The sequence below is a fragment of the Heptranchias perlo genome, chromosome 27 (assembly GCF_035084215.1).
Source record: "Heptranchias perlo isolate sHepPer1 chromosome 27, sHepPer1.hap1, whole genome shotgun sequence".
In the NCBI taxonomy this organism is placed as follows: domain Eukaryota; kingdom Metazoa; phylum Chordata; class Chondrichthyes; order Hexanchiformes; family Hexanchidae; genus Heptranchias; species Heptranchias perlo.
The window spans coordinates 1267273-1288783 of NC_090351.1; the positions used below are offsets into that span (position 1 = coordinate 1267273).

Genomic DNA, 21511 nt, shown 5'->3' on the forward strand with positions numbered 1-21511 from the left:
TTAGTGGTATAAACTGGGCGACATGGACATGTTGGGCCGAAGGGCCTGTTTCCATGTTGTAACTTCTATGATTCTATGATTCTATAAGTGGTTAGGATCTGGAATGCACTGCCCGAGGGGGTGGTGGAGGCAGATTCAATCATGGCCTTCAAAAGGGAACTGGATAAGTACTTGAAAGGAAAATAATTGCAGGGCTACGGGGATAGGGCAGGGGAGTGGGACTAGCTGGATTGTTCTTGCGTCGAGCTGGCATGGACTTGATGGGCCAAATGGCCTCCTTCCGTGCTGTAACCTTTCTATAATTCCACGATTAGATCGGGATTGATCTGGGGGAGAGAGGGGCAGTGGGATTAGTTTTGGATTGATACAGAGCCATGGGGAGAGAGGGGGGATGTGGGATTATTGGTAAAGTAGCCAATAGTGTTATGTTACTGGACTAGTAATCCGGAGACATGAGTTCAAATTCCACCATGGCAGCTGGGGAATTTAAAGTCAATTAATTTAAAAAAAATTAAAAACCTGGAATAAAAAGCTTGTATCAGCAACAGTGACCATGAATCATGATTGTCGTAAAAACCCCATCTGGTTCACTAAAGTCCGATCGGGAAGGAAACCTGCCGTCCTTACCCGGTGTGACTCCAGAATCACAGCAATGTTGTTGATTCTTAACTGCCCTCTGAAATGGCCTACCAAGCCATTCAGTGCCAAAATTGGGAGAGCTGTCCCACAGACTAGTCAAGCAACAGCCTGACATAGCCATACTCACAGAATCATATCTTTCAGCCAACGTCCCAGACTCTTCCTTCACCATCCCTGGGTATGTCCTGTCCCACCGGCAGGACAGACCCACCAGAAGTCATGTCAGAGTGGTATACAGTCAGGAGGGAGTGGCACTGGGAGTCCTCAACATTGACTCTGGACCCCATGAAATCTCATGGCATCAGGTCAAACATGGGCAAGGAAACCTCCTGCTGATTACCACCTACCGTCCTCCCTCAGCTGATGAATCAGTCCTCCTCCATGTTGAGCACCACTTGGAGGAAGCACTGAGGGTAGCAAGGGCACAGAATGTACTCTGGGTGGGGGACTTCAATGTCCATCCCAAGAGTGGCTCGGTAGCACCACTACTGACTGAGCTAGCCAAGACCTGAAGGACAAAGATGCCAGACTGGGCCTGCGGCAGGTGGTGAGCGAACCAACACGAGGGAAAAACCTACTTCACCTCATTCTCACCAATCTACCTGTCGCAGATGCATCTGTCCATGACAGTATTGGTAGGAGTGACCACCGCACAGTCCTCGTGTGGCACTCCCACCGTGCTAAATGGGATAGATTCAGAACAGATCTAGCAGCTCAAAACTAGGCATCCATGAGGCGCTGTGGGCCATCAGCAGCAGCAGAATTGTATTCCAGCACAATCTGTAACCTCATGACCCGGCATATTCCTCACTCTACCATTACCAACAAGCCAGGGGATCAACCCTGGTTCAATGAGGAGTGTAGAAGAGCATGCCAGGAGCAACACCAGGCCGTACCTAAAAATGAGGTGCCAACCTGGTGAAGCTACAACTTAGGACTACATGCATGCTAAACAGCGGAAGCAACATGCGATAGACAGAGCTAAGTGATTCCACAACCAGATCAGATCAAAGCTCTGCAGTCCTGCCACATCCAGTCATGAATGGTGGTGGACAATTAAACAACTAACGGGAGGAGGAGGCTCTGCAAACATCCCCATCCTCAATGATGGCGGAGTCCAGCACGTGAGTGCAAAAGACAAGGCTGAAGCATTTGCAACCATCTTCAGCCAGAAGTGCCGAGTGGATGATCCATCTCAGCCTCCTCCCGATATCCCCACTATCACGGAAGCCAGTCTTCAGCCAATTCGATTCATTCCACATGATGTCAAGAAACGGCTGAGTGCACTGGATACAGCAAAGGCTATGGGCCCCGACAACATCCCAGCTGTAGTGCTGAAGACTTGTGCTCCAGAACTAGCTGCGCCTCTAGCCAAGCTGTTCCAGTACAGCTACAACACTGGCATCTACCCGACAATGTGGAAAATTGCCCAGGTATGTCCGTCCACAAAAAGCAGGACAAATCCAATCTGGCCAATTACCGCCCTATCGGTCTACTCTCAATCATCAGCAAAGTGATGGAAGGTGACGTCGACAGTGCTATCAAGCGGCACTTACTCACCAATAACCTGCTCACTGATGCTCAGTTTGGGTTCCGCCAGGACCACTCGGCTCCAGACCTCATTACAGCCTTGGTCCAAACATGGACAAAAGAGCTGAATTCCAGAGGTGAGGCGAGAGTGACTGCCCTTGACATCAAGGTAGCATTTGACCGAGTGTGGCACCAAGGAGCCCTAGTAAAATTGAAGTCAATGGGAATCAGGGGGAAAACTCTCCAGTGGCTGGAGTCATACCTAGCACAAAGGAAGATGGTAGTGGTTGTTGGAGGCCAATCATCTCAGCCCCAGGACATTGCTGCAGGAGTTCCTCAGGGCAGTGTCTTAGGCCCAACCATCTTCAGCTGCTTCATCAATGACCTTCCCTCCATCATAAGGTCAGAAATGGGGATGTTCGCTGATGATTGCACAGTGTTCAGTTCCATTCACAACCCGTCAGATAATGAAGCAGTCCGAGCCTGCATGCAGCAAGACCTGGACAACATCCAGGCTTGGGCTGATGAGTGGCAAGTAACATTCGCGCCAGACAAGTGCCAGGCAATGATCATCTCCAACAAGAGAGAGTCTAACCACCTCCCCTTGACATACAGTGGCATTACCAATGCCAAATCCTCCACCATCAATATCCTGGGGGTCACCATTCACCAGAAACTTAACTGGACCAGCCACATAAATTCTGTGGCTACAAGAGCCGATCAGAGGCTGGGTATTCTGCGGCGAGTGACTCACCTCCTGACTCCCAAAAGCCTTTTCACCATCTACAAGGCACAAAGGTAATGCAATAGTGATGGGAGACTTTAATCTTCATATAGACTGGACAAATCAAATTGGCAACAGTAGTTTGGAGGATAAGTTCATGGAATGCATTCGAGTCAGTTTCCTAGAACATTATGTCATGGAACCAAGCAGGGAACAGGCTATTTTAGATCTTGTAGAGACAGGGTTAATTAGCAATCTCACAGTAAATAATCCTCTGCGGAAGAGTGATCATAATATGATAGAATTTCACATTAACTTTGAGAGTGACGTACTTAAGTCAGAGACTAAAGTCTTAAACTTAAATAAAGCCAATTACAAAGGTATGAGGGACGAGTTGGCAAAGGTAGATTGGGAAATTAAATTAAAGGGTATGGCGGTCGATAGCAATGGTAAACATTTAAAGAAATATTTCAACATTCTCAACGAACATACATTCCATTGAGAAAAGAAACACCACGGGAAAAGTGATGAACTAAAGAAGTTAAGGAGAGTATTCGATAAAAAGAAGAGATCTATAATGTTGCCAAGAAGAGTAGTAAGCCTGGGGATTGGGAGAGTTTTAGAAACCGGCAAAGGACAACCAAAAAATTGATAAACAGAGAGTAAATAGAATTTGAGAGTAAACTAGCAAGAAATATAAAAACAGATTGTAAGAGCTTCTACAAGTATGTAAAGAGGAAGAGAGTAGCAAAAGATGCTGAGACAGGAGAAATTATAACGGGGAATCAGGAAATGGCAGAGATGTTAGACAAATATTTTGTATCGGTCTTCACAGCAGAAGACACAAAAAACGTACCAAAAATAGTGGGAAACCAAGGGGTAAATGAGAGTAAGGAACTTAAAGTAATTAATATCAGTAGAGAAAAAGTATTGGAGAAACAAACAGAACTAAAAGCGACAAATCCCCTGGACCTGACGGCCTTCATACTAGGGTTCTAAAAGAGGTGACTGCCAAGATAGTGGATGCATTGGTTTTGACCTTCCAAAATTCCCTAGATTCTAGAATGGTCCCATCGGATTAGAAGGTAGCAAATGTAACCCCGCTATTCAAGAAAGGAGGGGGAGAGAAAACAGGGAACTACAGGCCAGTTAGCCTGACATCAGTCATCGGGAAATGCTGGAATCCATTAATAAGGAAGTGATACAGGGCTGTGGGGAGAGAATGCAGCAGTGGGTTAAGTTTGAGGTTCATACAGGATCGGGGGAGCGAGTGGGTCAGTGGGATTAGTTTTGGGTTGATACAGGGCTATGGGGAGAGCGCGGGAAAGTTCGATTAGTTTGGGATTGATACTTAACTGGACCAGCCACATAAATACTATGGCTACAAGAGCAGGTCAAAGGCTGGGTATTCTGCGGTGAGTGGCTCACCTCCTGACTCCCAAAAGCCTTTCCACCATCTACAAGGCACAAGTCAGGAGTGTGATGGAATACTCTCCACTTGCCTGGATGAGTGCAGCTCCAACAACACTCAAGAAGCTCGACATCATCCAGGACAAAGCAGCCCACTTGATTGGCACCCCATCCACCACCCTAAACATTCACTCCCTTCACCACCGGCGTACAGTGGCTGCAGGGTGTACCATCCACAGGATGCACTGCAGCAACTCACCAAGGCTTCTTCGACAGCACCTCCCAAACCCGCGACCTCTACCACCTAGAAGAGCAAGGGCAGCAGGTACATGGGAACAACACCACCTGCACGTTCCCCTCCAAGTCACACACCATCCAGACTTGGAAATATATCGCCGTTCCTTCATCGTCGCTGGGTCAAAATCCTGGAACTCCCTTCCTAACAGCACTGTGGGAGAACCTTCACCACACGGACTGCAGCAGTTCAAGAAGGCGGCTCACCACCACCTTCTCAAGGGTAATTAGGGATGGGCGATAAATGCTGGCCTTGCCAGCGATGCCCACATCCCATGAATGAATAAGAAAAAAAAATTGGGGATTGATACAGGGCCATGGGGAGAGAATGGGGCAGTGGGATTATTTATGGATTGATACAGGGCTAAGAGGAGAGAAGGGGGCAGTGGGATCAGTTCGGGATTTATACAGAGTAGGGGGAGACAATGGGGCAGTGGGATTAGTGTAGGATTGATACAGGGCAATGGGGGGAGAGCAGGGCAGGGGTATTAGTTTGGGATTGATACACGACTATGGGGAGTGAGCGGGACAGTAGAGTTACTGTCCCTCTCACTCTGTCTGTTAACCAATTTTCATGGATTGAAAATTAGTTAACAGACAGGAAACAGAGAGTAGGAATAAATGGGTCTTTTTCGGGGTGGCAGGTAGTGACTAGTGGGGTACTGCAGGGATCAGTGCTTGGGCCCCAGCTATTCACAATATATATCAATGATTTGGATGAGGGAACCAAATGTAATATTTCCAAGTTTGCTGACGACACAAAACTAAGTGGGATTGAGTTGTGAGGAGGATGCAAAGAGGCTTCAAGGCAATTTAGACAAGTTGAGTGAGTGGGCAAATACATGGCAGATGCAGTATAATGTGGATGAATGTGAAGTTATCCACTTCGGAAGGAAAAACAGAAAGGCAGAGTATTATTTAAATGGTGATAGATTGGGGAATGTTGATTTACAAAGGGACCTGGGTGTCTCTGTACACCAGTCACTGAAAGCAAACATGCAGGTGCAGCAACCAGTTAGGAAGGCAAATGGTATGTTGGCCTTCATTGCAAGAGGATTTGAGTACAGGAGCAAGGATGTCTTACTGCAGTTATACAGGGCCTTGGTGAGACCACACCTGGAGTATTGTGTAGAGTTTTGGTCTCCTTACCTAAGAAAGGATAGACTTTCCGTGGAGGGAGTGCAGTGAAGGTTCACCAGACTGATCCCTGGGATGGCAGGACTGTCGTATGAGGAGAGATTGGGTCGACTCGGCCTGTATTCACTCGAGTTTAGAAGAATGAGAGGGGATCTCATTGAAACATATAAAATTCTGACAGGGCTAGACAGACTGGATGCAGGGAGGATGTTTCCCCTGGCTGGGGGGTCCAGAACGAGGGGTCACAGTCTCAGGATTTTGAGTAGGACATTTAGGACTGAGATGAGGAGAAATTTCTTCACTCAGAGGGTTGTGAACCTGTGGAATTCTCTACCACAGAAGGCTGTGGCGGCCAAGTCACTGAATATATTTAAGAAGGAGATAGATAGATTTCTAGACACAAAATGCATCAAGGGGTATGGGGAGAGAGCGGGAATATGGTATTTTTTTTTTTTTTTTTTTATTCGTTCACGGGATGTGGGCGTCGCTGGCAAGGCCGGCATTTATTGCCCATCCCTAATTGCCCTTGAGAAGGTGGTGGTGAGCCGCCTTCTTGAACCGCTGCAGTCCGTGTGGTGACGGTTCTCCCACAGTGCTGTTAGGAAGGGAGTTCCAGGATTTTGAGATAGAGGATCAGCCATGATCATATTGAATGGCGGAGCAGGCTCGAAGGGCCGAATGGCCTACTCCTGCTCCTATTTTCTATGTTTCTATATTTCTATGATTAGTTTGGGATTGATACAGGGCCACGGGGAGAGAGAGGGGCAGTGGGATTAGTTTGAGTTTGAGATTGATACAGGGCTATGGGGAGAGAGTGGGGCAGTGGGATTAGTTTGAGATTGATACAGGGCCACGGGGAGAGAGAGGGGCAGTGGGATTAGTTTGAGATTGATACAGGGCCACGGGGAGAGAGAGGGGCAGTGGGATTAGTTTGAGATTGATACAGGGCTATGGGGAGAGAGTGGGGCAGTGGGATTAGTTTGGGATTGATACAGGGCTATGGGGAGAGAGAGGGACAGTGGGATTAGTTTGAGATTGATACAGGGCCACGGGGAGAGAGAGGGGCAGTGGGATTAGTTTGGGATTGATACAGGGCTATGGGGAGAGAGAGGGGCAGTGGGATTAGTTTGGGATTGATACAGGGCTATGGGGAGAGAGAGGGGCAGTGGGATTAGTTTGGGATTGATACAGGGCCACGGGGAGAGAGAGGGGCAGTGGGATTAGTTTGGGATTGATACAGGACTATGGGGAGAGAGAGGGGCAGTGGGATTAGTTTGGGATTGATACAGGGCCACGGGGAGAGAGAGGGGCAGTGGGATTAGTTTGGGATTGATACAGGGCTATGGGGAGAGAGAGGGGCAGTGGGATTAGTTTGAGATTGATACAGGGATGTGGGTTTAGTTTTGCACTGAGTTACATCAAAACTACAGCACACAAACAGGCCATTCAGCCCCACTGGTCTGTGCTGGTGTTAATGCTCCACACGAGCCCCCTCCCTCCCCACTCCATCTCACCCTATCGGGATCCCCTTCTATTCCTTTCTCCCTCATGTGTTTATCCAGCTTCCCCTTAAATGTATCTATTCTATTCACCTCAACTACTCCCTGTGGGAGTGAGTTCCACATTCTCACCACTCTCTGGGTAAAGAAGTTTCTCCTGAATTCCCGATTGGATTTATTACTGACTGTCTTATATTGATGACCTCTACTTTTGAACTCCCCCACAAGTGGAAACATTTTCTCTACATCTACCCTATCAAACCCTTTCATAATCTTAAAGACCTCTATCAGGTCACCCCTCAGTCTTCTCTTTTCCAGAGAAAAGAGCTCCAGCCTGTTCAGCCTTTCCTGATAAGGATATCCTCTCAGTTCCGGTATCATCCTTGTGAATCTTATTTGCACCGTCTCCAGTGCCTCCATATCCTTTCTATAATTATGGAGACTAGAACTGTTCACAGTGCTCCAAGCGTGGTCTAACTAAGATTCTATACAAGTTTAACATAACTTCTCTGCTTTTCAATTCTATCCCTCTGGAAATGAACCCCAGTACGTGATTTGCCCTTTTTATGTCCTTATTAACCTGCATCGCTACTTTTAGTGATTTGTGTATGTGTACACCCTAATCCCTCTGCTCCTCTATCCCGTTTAGATTCTTAATATCCAAGCAGTATGTGGCCTCTTTATTCTTCCTTCCAAAATGCACTACCTCACACTTATTTATCAATTCATTTGCCAATTACATGCCCATTCTGCAAGTTTATTAATGTCCTTCTATGTTTGACGCACGCTTTCTTTATATTAATTACACCCCCGAATTTGGTGTCGTCCACAAATCTTGAAATTGAACTTCCGATTCCTGAATCCAAATAATTTTGGATTGATACAGGGCTATGGAGAGAGAGGGACAGTGGGATTAGTTTGGGATTGATACAGGGCTATGGAGAGAGAGGGACAGTGGGATTAGTTTGGGATTGATACAGGACTATAGGGAGAGAGAGGGACAGTGGGATTAGTTTGGGATTGATACAGGGCTATGGGGAGAGAGAGGAACAGTGGGATTAGTTTGGGATTGATACAGGGCTATGGGGTGAGAGAGGGACAGTGGGATTAGTTTTTTTCTTACTTTTCCATTCAGTCTCTTTTTTCTCTCTCTCTTAATCCAATCTTTCTTTCCCTCTCTCTATTTCTCTTTCTGTACCTGATTTGACAGTGAATTCACCCCCTTTAACTCACCATCCGTCCTTCCTGTGTTTATTTCCCAATCCTTAAATCTGATTGGTTGAGGAGATACCCTGTTCCCCTCAGTGCCCTGTTACCAGTTCGCACTTTCACCAACTTTGTGGGCAACATTTTTTGGAGCTGAAGGGGGCTGGGTCAAGTCTAGCTAACGGCAGACGCCATTCGATGCCCTGCTACGCAAAATCTGTGTAAAATTGCACAAGCCGCTGAGCCGGTGCAATGAGGGCTGCATCACACTCACTCCGTGCTCCCTCCACGAAGGTACGTCTGGGTCTAGCCTCACCGCTCCACTGATTCCCTTCTCTCGGCGACTCCCCACCCCCCTCCCGGCCCGTGCTCCCCCTCCCCCACCACCACCCCCCAGCCCGTGCTCCCCCTCCCCGCCGCCACCTCCCCCCCCCGGCCCGTGCTCCCCCTCCCCGCCGCCACCTCCCCCCCCCGGCCCGTGCTCCCCCTCCCCCACCACCCCCCCGGCCCGTGCTCCCCCTCCCCCACCCCCCTCCCAGCCCGTGCTCCCCCTTCCCCACCACCACCTCCCGGCCCGTGCTCCCCCTCCCCCACCACCCCATGCTCCCCCTCCCCCACCCCCCCAGGCCCGTGCTGCCCCTCCCCCACCAACCACCCCCCCCTGCCCGTGCTCCTCCTCCCCGGCCCGTGCTCCCCTCCCCCAGCCCGTGCTCCCCCTCCCCCACCCCTGGCCCGTGCTGCCCATCCCCCTCCCCCGGCCCGTGCTGCCCATCCCCCTCCCCCGGCCCGTGCTGCCCATCCCCCTCCCCCACCACCCCTCCAGCCCGTGCTCCCCCTCCCCCAGCCCGTGCTCCCCTCCCCCAGCCCCCCAGCCAGTGCTATACCCCCCAACTCCCTGCAGTTGACCTGGTTCTAGCTCCCAATGTTGCCTGACCCAAGCAGCTACTCTTCATGTGTGTGCGCTGTCTGACCTTGGGGGGCATCACCGCCCAGCCGATCCTGACCCAATCCCGACGTGCACGTTCCAGCAGGGATAACACCGATCAGGATCCACAACCTGGGCTGATAGCTGCCCCTCACCCCAGTCCCCGAACAACCTCAGCCCAGGAACACTGAACCTAATTGCAGCCCCCTATTGGTGCTCTGACAGACCTCAGCCAATGTGACATGTGGGCCTTCCTGGCGGGTTTGGCTCACTCACTGGTGTCCTTAACCAGCCGAGCCACCGGCAGAGCCACACGCCTTTAGCCAGCACTAGTGGCACGTTGGCACGGCATCTCGAGAGCTATTCGACCAGGTTCACCCTTCAGTTTCGGAGCAGGGGCCTGGTATTGGGGCACAGTGCTGATATGTGAACGGTTCACAGCTATCTGCCCCCTGCTGGTTATTTAAAGGGGCCAGCTCTTTGACCATGGGGGGAGTCCCAAATGCCATTCCCTTCCATCTCTCCCCCTCCTCTGCTGCCTGGTGCGGGAGTCTGGTTTCACACTCCCCTCAGTGCCTGATCTTCACCTCCCCCCCCCCGAGACCAACCCACAATCAGCCAACTTCCTGCAGCTCAATGACAGCAAAATAATGGAGCCCTGCCAATTGGCTCAGGCCTCTGGAACCGACTCCATCCACCTCCCCTCGGGCTGCTGCTGGTTCACAAGGCCCAGTCTCTCCTTGACCCCAAGCTAATCTTTCTACCCCCAACACCTGGGCCTGACGACAAGATTGGGTTCATTGCATGCTCGTGCTCCTGTGACCTCCGACCCCCAGCCCACACAGCTGCTGAAATCCTCGGCCACACTTTCATCATCTTGAGATTGATTCACAAACACCGCCCTCAACCCCCAGCTCATTCACACCCCGACAGGCTGCTTCCTCTCCCCGACATTGTCCCTCACACCCCCCAACCCATTTCCAGGACCCCGGTCTTTCCTTTTGAATCTCTCCATGGCTTCAGCCACCCTATCTGGGGAATGTGCATTAGTGCTAACCCTCCCTCTCCGTCCCTCTGTCCCCGTGTCTCCCCACCCCCTCCGTTCCTCTGTCCCCGGGTCTCCCCACCCCCTCCGTCCCTCTGTCCCCGGGTCTCCCCACCCCCTCCGTTCCTCTGTCCCCGTGTCTCCCCACCCCCTCCGTTCCTCTGTCCCCGGGTCTCCCCACCCCCTCCGTTCCTCTGTCCCCGGGTCTCCCCACCCCCTCCGTTCCTCTGTCCCGGGTCTCCCCACCCCCTCCGTTCCTCTGTCCCCGGGTCTCCCCACCCCCTCCGTTCCTCTGTCCCCGGGTCTCCCCACCCTCTCCGTTCCTCTGTCCCCGGGTCTCCCCACCCTCTCTCTCTCTCTCTCTCAGCCTGCGGTCCACCTCTTCCCCACATGATGGTCTTGCACACTGTCTACACCGGATCAGTGTATCTGTTTCAGATAGTGAGAGCTAATGGGCTATTCCACTGTGAGGGCATCACAGCTAAACACACCAGCACCAGTCCAGGGCACGCTGGACACTGACCAGACATGGGGATCCCTGGCTGATTTTCCACTCCCAATGCTTGTAATGAACCTGGAACTATGACTGTTAATTCCTGACTGGTTTCTCCATCTCCCTCTCTCTCTCTATCTGTCCATCACACTCTCTCTACCTCCCTTTCCATCTCACACTCTCTCTCTCTCCATCTGTCTGTCTCTCTTTATCTGTCTCTGGGGCCGATTTTCGGATGGCCGAGTGGGAGCGCTGGGGGTGGGGGTGGGGCTCAGAAAATGGCGGAATCCCGGAGCGGGTTCGGAGCCCGGCTCCAACCCGCTCACTTCCGGGTTCCCCAATGACGCGGTCGGGTGTGCGCATAGCTCCCGCAAACGGGACTCCCACCGGCAATTAAAGCCGGCGAGATGATCATTTACATTGTTATTTGGGTAGTTGAGGTACTTGACAGACCTCTGAGTGGAGATTTTGGCAGGGGTGCGATTTTGAAGGATCCTCAGCGTGTTTCCCGTGCTGTGGGAAACACTCCCTGTTCCAACAGACGTGTTTCAGTCCGCAGCCAGTGGGAGATGCAAAGGATTATTTGACAGGTGCGGGGAAAACCTCATTTATTGCAGCAGGGCACTCTGTCACTTCAGACAAAGTTTTGTCTGCAACACTTTTTGCTTTCAACTCAAAATTATTAATTTATACCCTAAACTCTGCTGTGCAAACACATTTACCTACTTTGCGGACCCCCTCAAACTCACACCGTCAGGATGGGGGGGTCACCATGGCTGCATCCGAGGACGAGCAACATCATCAGCCTCGCCAGGCACGGTGTCCACCTCCGCCACGTGGAGCTCCACAACACAGTGCTGCACCACAGGCACCTGCACAAAATAGTCGTGCAACTACACATACACCCACTGTAGGGAGACCCAATGGGTGGCATCAAGTGTGGGTGTTCATGGTGAACCTCATGAAAGGGAATTATTACAGAAACCAGTCAAGAATGGCCAAGACGTGGCAGTAGTGGTGACAATATAATATTTAATGTGAGTTTAACAAAAGGAAATATAAATAAAAGACATGACAAACCGTCAAACACCCTTGTGCATCCCCTTCGTGCTCACAAAACCTTCGCCTTTCACTTCCGACTACTCCTATGTGGTGCTTCCCCTGTGACTGCAGCAGAGGTAGTGACAGGTTACTCTTGTTCATGCCCTGACCAATTAGATGTTTTGGGCCGACATCCTCTGGGTTTCGGTGCCCGTGAGGGCCCCTCCAAAGACTCCTCCACCTGCACCTGTGCAGGTCAGACTCGGCCACCTGGAGAGGAGGCAGCATTGTGGGTAATGGTTGAGAGGGGGGCAACGGGTGAGACGTGGGGGCACTTTGAGTGGCGTCCCCACTTCCAAGTCTCCTTTCGCCATCATCCCTCCCCGGGGTCAGGCCCACACCACTCCTACCACCCTGCTGGACGACAGTTGAGAGGACATATGTGAAGCCTTGTAAGGCCAGTGCTCGTGTATCTGCCTGCCTGTTTAAGGCGGCAGAATGTTGCTCACCTTGAGTCCGAAGGGCCGTTATCAGGGCCTCAATGGACTTATTGGTGAGCCGTGCTTGAAACTCGATTGAGGCTAGCCTTCCCTCCATCGCAGACATTCCCGCACTTAACCGCAACACTATCTCAGAGATTCCCTCCCGTACCTGTGCCAGCATTCCACTCATGCAGGAGTTGGACTCCTCCATCCTCTGGGCGATTGTGGAGACTGCGCGTGGCACCTGTTCCAGCACCTCGCAAATGCGCTGCTGCCTCTCGATCATTCTCCTTTTAAAGGATGGCCCCCAGAGTTCAGCATCTGTGTCCAGCCGAGCAGAGCCTGGAGAGGAGTGCTCCCACCGACATCAGCTTGTGCTCACGTGTGTGTGGTAACTCACCAGGTGCGACCCCAACTAACTGAGGACGGGGACCCACCGAGGTGTGAGTATCTGCGCTGGTGGATGGCTCGCTCAGATGTGACGGTGCCCCCTCAGAGGCCGGCAGGTCCTCTGAGGAATCGCCCTCTGCCATCACAGCGGTCACTGAAGGCCCTGTAAGAGAACAGAAGGCAATATTAAGCATGGTCACAGATGTTGAGGTGCCGAAGATGGCAAGGCACGTTAACATCATTTGCTATTGTGAGTGCTGAATGTTAAAGTTCTGTCACCAGCCATTTGTCGGGTGGCAGTCTCGGCGTCCCCGATGGACAGGCACTCGAGGGAGAGGCTCACTTCAAGAGCCTCCTGCTCCGCGTCTGTGAGGACAGCGATTTGTTGTGGCCCCCCTCCCGTCCTCACCCTTTGGGTGAGGCTGACCATGAAAGAGATGCATCAGAGGGTGAGTATGAGACAGAGCCATGACATTGTATGAGGATTGGGTTGAGTGGTAGTGGTGGGATGAGTACTGGGGAGGTGAGGAAGTGCTGAGGAAGTGCAGGTAAGTTGAGGATGAGCTTTGAGTGGGTGTGAGGGGTGATGTGATAGAGTTGTGTGGGCAGTGCAGAAGGAGTTGTGGGGTGGGGGCGGTGATGTGGAAGACGGAGTGTAGGAGAATGAGTAAGTGGACTCACTTTTGCTGACCTAGTTCGGTCATTGAAATCCTTCCTGCACTGGATCCAGGTGTGGGAGACGTTGCTGCTGCTGGTGACCTCCTCAGTCACCTCGAGCCAGGCCTTCTTGGTGGCAGAGGCAGGCCACTTCCTCCCGTCCGCTGGGTAGAAGACATCCCTCCTCCTCCTCACCCCATCCAGTAGGACCTGGAGTGAGGCATCACTAAATCTGGGAGCAGCCTTTTCCCTGGGCTGCTCCATTATGTTGTGTGGGTGTTTGCTCCAGGAGCAGTCATTGGAGGACTGCCCCTTTAAATAGAGCTCCTCCAGCTGGCAGCCTGTGATGCGGGTGCGCAGTCCGCCCACTGTGCAGATTTCCAACGGCAAACCCGAAAGCCACGGTAAGTGGCTCCAATTGACCCGCGATCACGTGGGAAACGGACGGATTTCACTGGGCAGGTTACCCACGCGCCCATTTGCCAGGACACCAGGGAGAACTCCCCTGCTTTTCTTTGAATAATGGCCATGGGATCTTTCACGTCCACCTGAGAGGGCAGAAGGGGCCTCGGTTTAACGTCTCATCCAAAAGACACCACCTCTGACAGTGCAGCACTCCCTCCGCACTACACTGGAGATTCAACCTGGATTATGTGCTCAAGACTCCCTCTCCATCTATCCATCTCCCCCTCCATCTATCCATCTCTCCTTTCTTTCCACTCTGATTCTGTTCTTCTTTGCCCTCTCCAGCTGTCCAGGTGTCCCAGTGAAGATTAGACCCATCGAAAGCAGCTCCACCATACAGGTGAGGTCCCAGCACATTATAAACACTGAATCATCCTCCTCCCACTGCACTTTGTTCAAAAACCCTGTGACTTTATAATGAGGGAGGAGGAACAATCGCTCCACAGGAATTGAGTACAGAAAGAATTGGCATTCATGTCTCACCTGACCACAATCCCAGGGTGACAGGCAGTACGTTGTAACCAAGCAATTCATTCCGAATACAGGCACTGTTATTTATGCTAATGATTGGCTCTTTGTGGAATCTTGCTGTGCAGCCAATTTGCACAAAACAAACTCCACAAGCAGCAAATTTTAAAAATGCCCCGATAATCAGTTTCTAATGATGTCGATTGAGGGATAAATTTTGGCCAGGACACTGTATCCCCTATAAACAGGTGAACCATCACCACATCCCCTATAAAGAGAGGGACCCTCGCCGTGTCCCCTATAAAGGAGAGAGGGACCCTCGCCGTGTCCCCTATAAAGAGAGAGGGATCCTCGCAGTGTCCCCTATAGAGAGGGACCCTCGCAGTGTCCCCTATAGAGAGGGACCCTCACAGTGTCCCCTATAGAGAGGGACCCTCGCAGTGTCCCCTATAGAGAGGGGCCCTCGCCGTGTCCCCTATAAGGAGAGAAGGACCCTCGCAGTGTCCCCTATAAAGAGAGAGGGACCCTCGCAGTGTCCCCTATAGAGAGGGACCCTCGCAGTGTCCCCTATAGAGAGGGACCCTCGCAGTGTCCCCTATAGAGAGGGACCCTCGCAGTGTCCCCTATAAAGAGAGAGGGACCCTCGCAGTGTCCCCTATAGAGAGGGACCCTCGCAGTGTCCCCTATAAAGAGAGAGGGGCCCTCGCAGTGTCCCCTATAGAGAGGGACCCTCGCAGTGTCCCCTATAAAGAGAGAGGGACCCTCGCAGTGTCCCCTATAGAGAGGGACCCTCGCAGTGTCCCCTATAAAGAGAGAGGGGCCCTCGCAGTGTCCCCTATAGAGAGGGACCCTCGCAGTGTCCCCTATAGAGAGGGACCCTCGCAGTGTCCCCTATAAAGAGAGCGGGGCCCTCGCCGTGTCCCCTATAAAGAGAGAGGGACCCTCACAGTGTCCCCTATAGAGAGGGACCCTCGCAGTGTCCCCTATAAAGAGAGAGGGACCCTCACAGTGTCCCCTATAAAGAGAGGGACCCTCGCAGTGTCCCCTATAGAGAGAGAAGGACCCTCGCCGTGTCCCCTATAAAGAGAGAGGGACCCTCGCCGTGTCCCCTATAAAGAGAGAGAGGGACCCTCGCCGTGTCCCCTATAAAGAGAGAGGGATCCTCGCCGTGTCCCCTATAGAGAGAGAGGGATCCTCGCCATGTCCCCTATAAAGAGAGAGGGGCCCTCGCCGTGTCCCCTATAGAGAGAGAGGGACCCTCACCGTGTCCCCTATAAAGAGAGAGGGATCCTCGCCGTGTCCCCTATAAAGAGAGAGGGGCCCTCGCCGTGTCCCCTATAGAGAGAGAGGGACCCTCGCAGTGTCCCCTATAAAGAGAGAAGGACCCTCGCCGTGTCCCCTATAAAGAGAGAGGGACCCTCGCCGTGTCCCCTATAGAGAGGGACCCTCGCCGTGTCCCCTATAAAGGGAGAGGGACCCTCGCCGTGTCCCCTATAAAGAGAGAGGGACCCTCGCCGTGTCCCCTATAAAGAGAGAGGGACCCTCGCAGTGTCCCCTATAAAGAGAGAAGGACCCTCGCCGTGTCCCCTATAAAGAGAGAGGGACCCTCGCCGTGTCCCCTATAAAGAGAGAGGGACCCTCACAGTGTCCCCTATAAAGAGAGAGGGGCCCTCGCAGTGTCCCCTATAAAGAGAGAGGGGCCCTCGCAGTGTCCCCTATAAGGAGAGAAGGACCCTCACAGTGTCCCCTATAAAGAGAGAGGGACCCTCGCAGTGTCCCCTATAAGGAGAGAAGGACCCTCACAGTGTCCCCTATAAAGAGAGAGGGACCCTCGCAGTGTCCCCTATAAAGAGAGAGGGGCCCTCGCAGTGTCCCCTATAAGGAGAGAAGGACCCTCACAGTGTCCCCTATAAAGAGAGAGGGACCCTCGCAGTGTCCCCTATAAGGAGAGAAGGACCCTCACAGTGTCCCCTATAAAGAGAGAGGGACCCTCGCAGTGTCCCCTATAAGGAGAGAGGGACCCTCACCGTGTCCCCTATAAGGAGAGAGGGACCCTCGCCGTGTCCCCTATAGAGAGGGACCCTCGCAGTGTCCCCTATAAGGAGAGAGGGACCCTCACCGTGTCCCCTATAGAGAGAGAGGGACCCTCACCGTGTCCCCTATAGAGAGAGAGGGACCCTCACCGTGTCCCCTATAAGGAGAGAGGGACCCTCGCAGTGTCCCCTATAGAGAGAGAGGGACCCTCACCGTGTCCCCTATAAGGAGAGAGGGACCCTCGCCGCGTTCCCCTATAAAGAGAGAGGGACCCTCACCGTGTCCCCTATAAGGAGAGAAGGACCCTCACCGTGTCCCCTATAGAGCGAGAGGGACCCTCGCAGCGTCCCCTATAAGGAGGTCCACCCCTCGCCGTGTCCCCTATAAACAGATGTGCTGACAGGCAACATGTTCCCCATGAACTGTCCACGACAGGTCCCAGGCCCGGTTGGTGCCGGGGGAATGGTTTTAAATGGAGGCCATGACCAGCCTTTCCTCACACAGTCCCGTGAGCCCCCACTCAAGTCATGGCCTGCGGGTTTGCCAAACACTGTGGTGGGGAGGGCGGCCCCTTTATGAAGAGGCCTACGAGGTTGCGACCTGATCTGTGCTGGTTTCAGCTGCCTCACTGTTAGATTCCACCTCGATATGTGTCGGCCTGACTTAAGTTTTGTTTGTTGATCACAGATGTGTTCGTCACCAGAGTCCCCTTGTCTCGTTGACTCGATGGGCCGTCTCCAGCTGTCGTGTGTGCTGAGCTCAGCTGATATTTAGTAACACTGACTGAGAGTTTTATGTGACCTTAAACCCCACTGTGAACCGCATTGTGGGTAAAATCTTCCTTTGTACGTCTGCTCCCCTGAAATAATATTTTAAATCGTGTGTGATATTAATAAAGAGGAGTGACATTGAGACTCAGCAGTGAGCTGTGCAAATAAAATCTATACACAGTTCTGGGCGTGTGTTTATTCAATAGAAAACTGCTCCCAACACCCATTGCACAGGGGCTGGACAGTGAACTGGGGCAAACAACAACATGCACATATATATAGCACCTTTAACATAATAGGACACGGAGGAGATTACAGAGATAGGGAGGGGCCAGGACAGGGAGGAGTTTACAGTGATAGGGAGGGGCCAGGACATGGAGGAGTTTACAGAGATAGGGAGGGGCCAGGACAGGGAGGAGTTTACAGTGATAGGGAGGGGCCAGGACATGGAGGAGTTTACAGTGATAGGGAGGGGCCAGGACAGGGAGGAGTTTACAGTGATAGGGAGGGGCCAGGACATGGAGGAGTTTACAGAGATAGGGAGGGGCCAGGACAGGGAGGAGTTTACAGTGATAGGGAGGGGCCAGGACATGGAGGAGTTTACAGTGATAGGGAGGGGCCAGGACAGGGAGGAGTTTACAGAGATAGGGAGGGGCCAGGACAGGGAGGAGTTTACAGAGATAGGGAGGGGCCAGGACAGGGAGGAGTTTACAGAGATAGGGAGGGGCCAGGACAGGGAGGAGTTTACAGAGATAGGGAGGGGCCAGGACAGGGAGGAGTTCACAGAGATCGAGAGGGGCCAGGACAGGGAGGAGTTTACAGAGATCGAGAGGGGCCAGGACATGGAGGAGTTTACAGAGATCGAGAGGGGCCAGGACATGGAGGAGTTTACAGAGATAGGGAGGGGCCAGGACATGGAGGAGTTTACAGAGATAGGGAGGGGCCAGGACATGGAGGAGTTTACAGAGATAGGGAGGGGCCAGGACATGGAGGAGATTACAGAGATCGAGAGGGGCCAGGACAGGGAGGAGTTTACAGAGATAGGGAGGGGCCAGGACAGGGAGGAGTTTACAGAGATAGGGAGGGGCCAGGACATGGAGGAGTTTACAGAGATAGAGAGGGGCCAGGACATGGAGGAGTTTACAGAGATAGAGAGGGGCCAGGACATGGAGGAGTTTACAGAGATAGGGAGGGGCCAGGACATGGAGGAGTTTACAGAGATAGGGAGGGGCCAGGACATGGAGGAGTTTACAGAGATAGAGAGGGGCCAGGACATGGAGGAGTTTACAGAGATCGAGAGGGGCCAGGACATGGAGGAGTTTACAGAGATAGGGAGGGGCCAGGACATGGAGGAGTTTACAGAGATCGAGAGGGGCCAGGACATGGAGGAGTTTACAGAGATAGAGAGGGGCCAGGACATGGAGGAGTTTACAGAGATAGGGAGGGGCCAGGACATGGAGGAGTTTACAGAGATAGGGAGGGGCCAGGACATGGAGGAGTTTACAGAGATAGGGAGGGGCCAGGACAGGGAGGAGTTTACAGAGATAGGGAGGGGCCAGGACAGGGAGGAGTTTACAGAGATCGAGAGGGGCCAGGACATGGAGGAGTTTACAGAGATAGGGAGGGGCCAGGACAGGGAGGAGTTTACAGAGATAGGGAGGGGCCAGGACATGGAGGAGTTTACAGAGATCGAGAGGGGCCAGGACATGGAGGAGTTTACAGAGATAGGGAGGGGCCAGGACAGGGAGGAGTTTACAGAGATAGGGAGGGGCCAGGACATGGAGGAGTTTACAGAGATAGGGAGGGGCCAGGACAGGGAGGAGTTTACAGAGATAGGGAGGGGCCAGGACATGGAGGAGTTTACAGTGATAGGGAGGGCCAGGACATGGAGGAGTTTACAGAGATAGGGAGGGGCCAGGACAGGGAGGAGTTTACAGAGATAGGGAGGGGCCAGGACATGGAGGAGTTTACAGAGATAGGGAGGGGCCAGGACAGGGAGGGATTTCAAAACAAGGATGAGAATTTTAAATTCAAGGTGTTGCCCGACTGGGAGCCAATGGAGGTCAGTGAACACAGGGGTGAGGGGTGAACAGGACTTGGTGTCCTATCACTCGCTGGGACAACGGGTCAGACGCTGTCATTTCACTCGCTGGGACAACGCGTCAGACGCTGTCCAGTGACTCGCTGGGACAACGATTCAGACACTGTCTTGTCGCTCGCTGGGACAGGGGGTCAGACGCTGTCCTGTCACTCGCTGGGACAGCGGGTCAGACGCTGTCCTGTCACTCGCTGGGACAACGGGTCAGACGCTGTCCTGTCACTCGCTGGGACAACGGGTCAGACGCTGTCCTGTCACTCGCTGGGACAACGGGTCAGACGCTGTCCTGTCACTCGCTGGGACAGCGGGTCAGACGCTGTCCTGTCACTCGCTGGGACAGCGGGTCAGACGCTGTCCTGTCACTCGCTGGGACAGCGGGTCAGACGCTGTCCTGTCACTCGCTGGGACAACGGGTCAGACGCTGTCCTGTCACTCGCTGGGACAACGGGTCAGACGCTGTCCTGTCACTCGCTGGGACAGCGGGTCAGACGCTGTCCTGTCACACGCTGGGACAGCCGGTCAGACGCTGTCCTGTGACTCGCTGGGACAGCCGGTCAGACGCTGTCCTGTGACTCGCTGGGACAGCGGGTCAGATGCTGTCCTGTCACTCGCTGGGACAGCGGGTCAGACGCTGTCCTGTCACACGCTGGGACAGCGGTCAGACGTTGTCCTGTCACACGCTGGGACAGCGGGTCAGACGCTGTCCTGTCACACGCTGGGACAGCCGGTCAGACGCTGTCCTGTCACACGCTGGGACAGCCGGTCAGACGCTGTCCTGTCACACGCTGGGACAGCCGGTCAGACGCTGTCCTGTCACACGCTGGGACAGCCGGTCAGACGCTGTCCTGTCACACGCTGGGACAGCCGGTCAGACGCTGTCCTGTGACTCGCTGGGACAGCGGGTCAGACGCTGTCCTGTCACACGCTGGGACAGCGGGTCAGACGCTGTCCTGTCACAGGCTGGGACAGCGGGTCAGACGCTGTCCTGTCACACGCTGGGACAGCGGTCAGACGTTGTCCTGTCACACGCTGGGACAGCCGGTCAGACCCTGTCCTGTCCAACTCTGGGACAGAGAGTCAGACACTGTCCTGTGACTCGCTGGGACAGCTGGTCAGACGCTATCCTGTCACTCATAGAGTCATAGAGTTATACAGCACGCATAGAGGCCCTTCGGCCCATCGTGTCCGCGCCGGCCATCAGCCCTGTCTACTCTAATCCCATATTCCAGCATTTGGTACGTAGCCTTGTATGCTATGGCATTTCAAGTGCTCATCCAAATGCTTCTTGAATGTTGTGAGGGTTCCTGCCTCCACAATCCTTTCAGGCAGTGAGTTCCAGACTCCAACCACCCTCTGGGACAGTGGGTCAGACGCTGTCCTTTCACACTCTGGGACAGCCGGTCAGACACTGTCCTGTCACTCGCTGGGACAGCCGGTCAGACACTGTCCTGTCCAACTCTGGGACAGAGAGTCAGACGCTGTCCTGTGACACGCTTTGACAGCTGGACAGACGCTATCCTGTCACTCGCTGGGACAGCGGGTCAGACGCTGTCATTTCACACGCTGGGACAGCGGGTCAGAAACTGTCATTTCACACGCTGGGACAGCGGGTCAGACACTGTCCTTTCACACGCTGGGACAGTGGGTCAGACACTGTCCTGTGACTCGCTGGGACAGCGGGTCAGACGCTGTCCTGTCCAACTCTGGGACAGAGAGTCAGACGCTGTCCTGTGACACGCTTTGACAGCTGGACAGACGCTATCCTGTCACTCGCTGGGACAGCGGGTCAGACACTGTCCTGTCACTCGCTGGGACAGTGGGTCAGACACTGTCCTTTCACACTCTGGGACAGCGGGTCAGACGCTGTCCTTTCACACTCTGGGACAGCGGGTCAGACACTGTCCTTTCACACTCTGGGACAGTGGGTCAGACACTGTCCTTTCACACTCTGGGACAGTGGGTCAGACGCTGTCCTTTCACACTCTGGGACAGTGGGTCAGACACTGTCCTGTCACACTCTGGGACAGTGGGTCAGACACTGTCCTTTCACACTCTGGGACAGCGGGTCAGACCCTGTCCTTTCACACTCTGGGACAGTGGGTCAGACACTGTCCTTTCACACTCTGGGACAGTGGGTCAGACACTGTCCTTTCACACTCTGGGACAGCGGGTCAGACCCTGTCCTTTCACACTCTGGGACAGTG

General features: G+C 53.3%; 1 protein-coding gene across 3 annotated transcripts in view; it reads left to right on the plus strand.

The window, feature by feature from the left end:
• Positions 1–17392, plus strand: part of LOC137344338 (myosin-binding protein H-like) — a 168639-nt gene extending 151247 nt beyond the window's left edge. For all 3 annotated transcript variants that reach the window (XM_068007204.1, XM_068007202.1, XM_068007203.1), the window contains 2 exons: positions 14223–14277; positions 17127–17392. In XM_068007204.1, the coding sequence (XP_067863305.1) occupies positions 14223–14242 (20 nt within the window). In that variant the 3' untranslated portion in view covers positions 14243–14277; positions 17127–17392. The remainder of the gene's footprint in view (positions 1–14222; positions 14278–17126) is intronic.
• The last annotated feature ends 4119 nt before the right edge of the window (positions 17393–21511 follow it).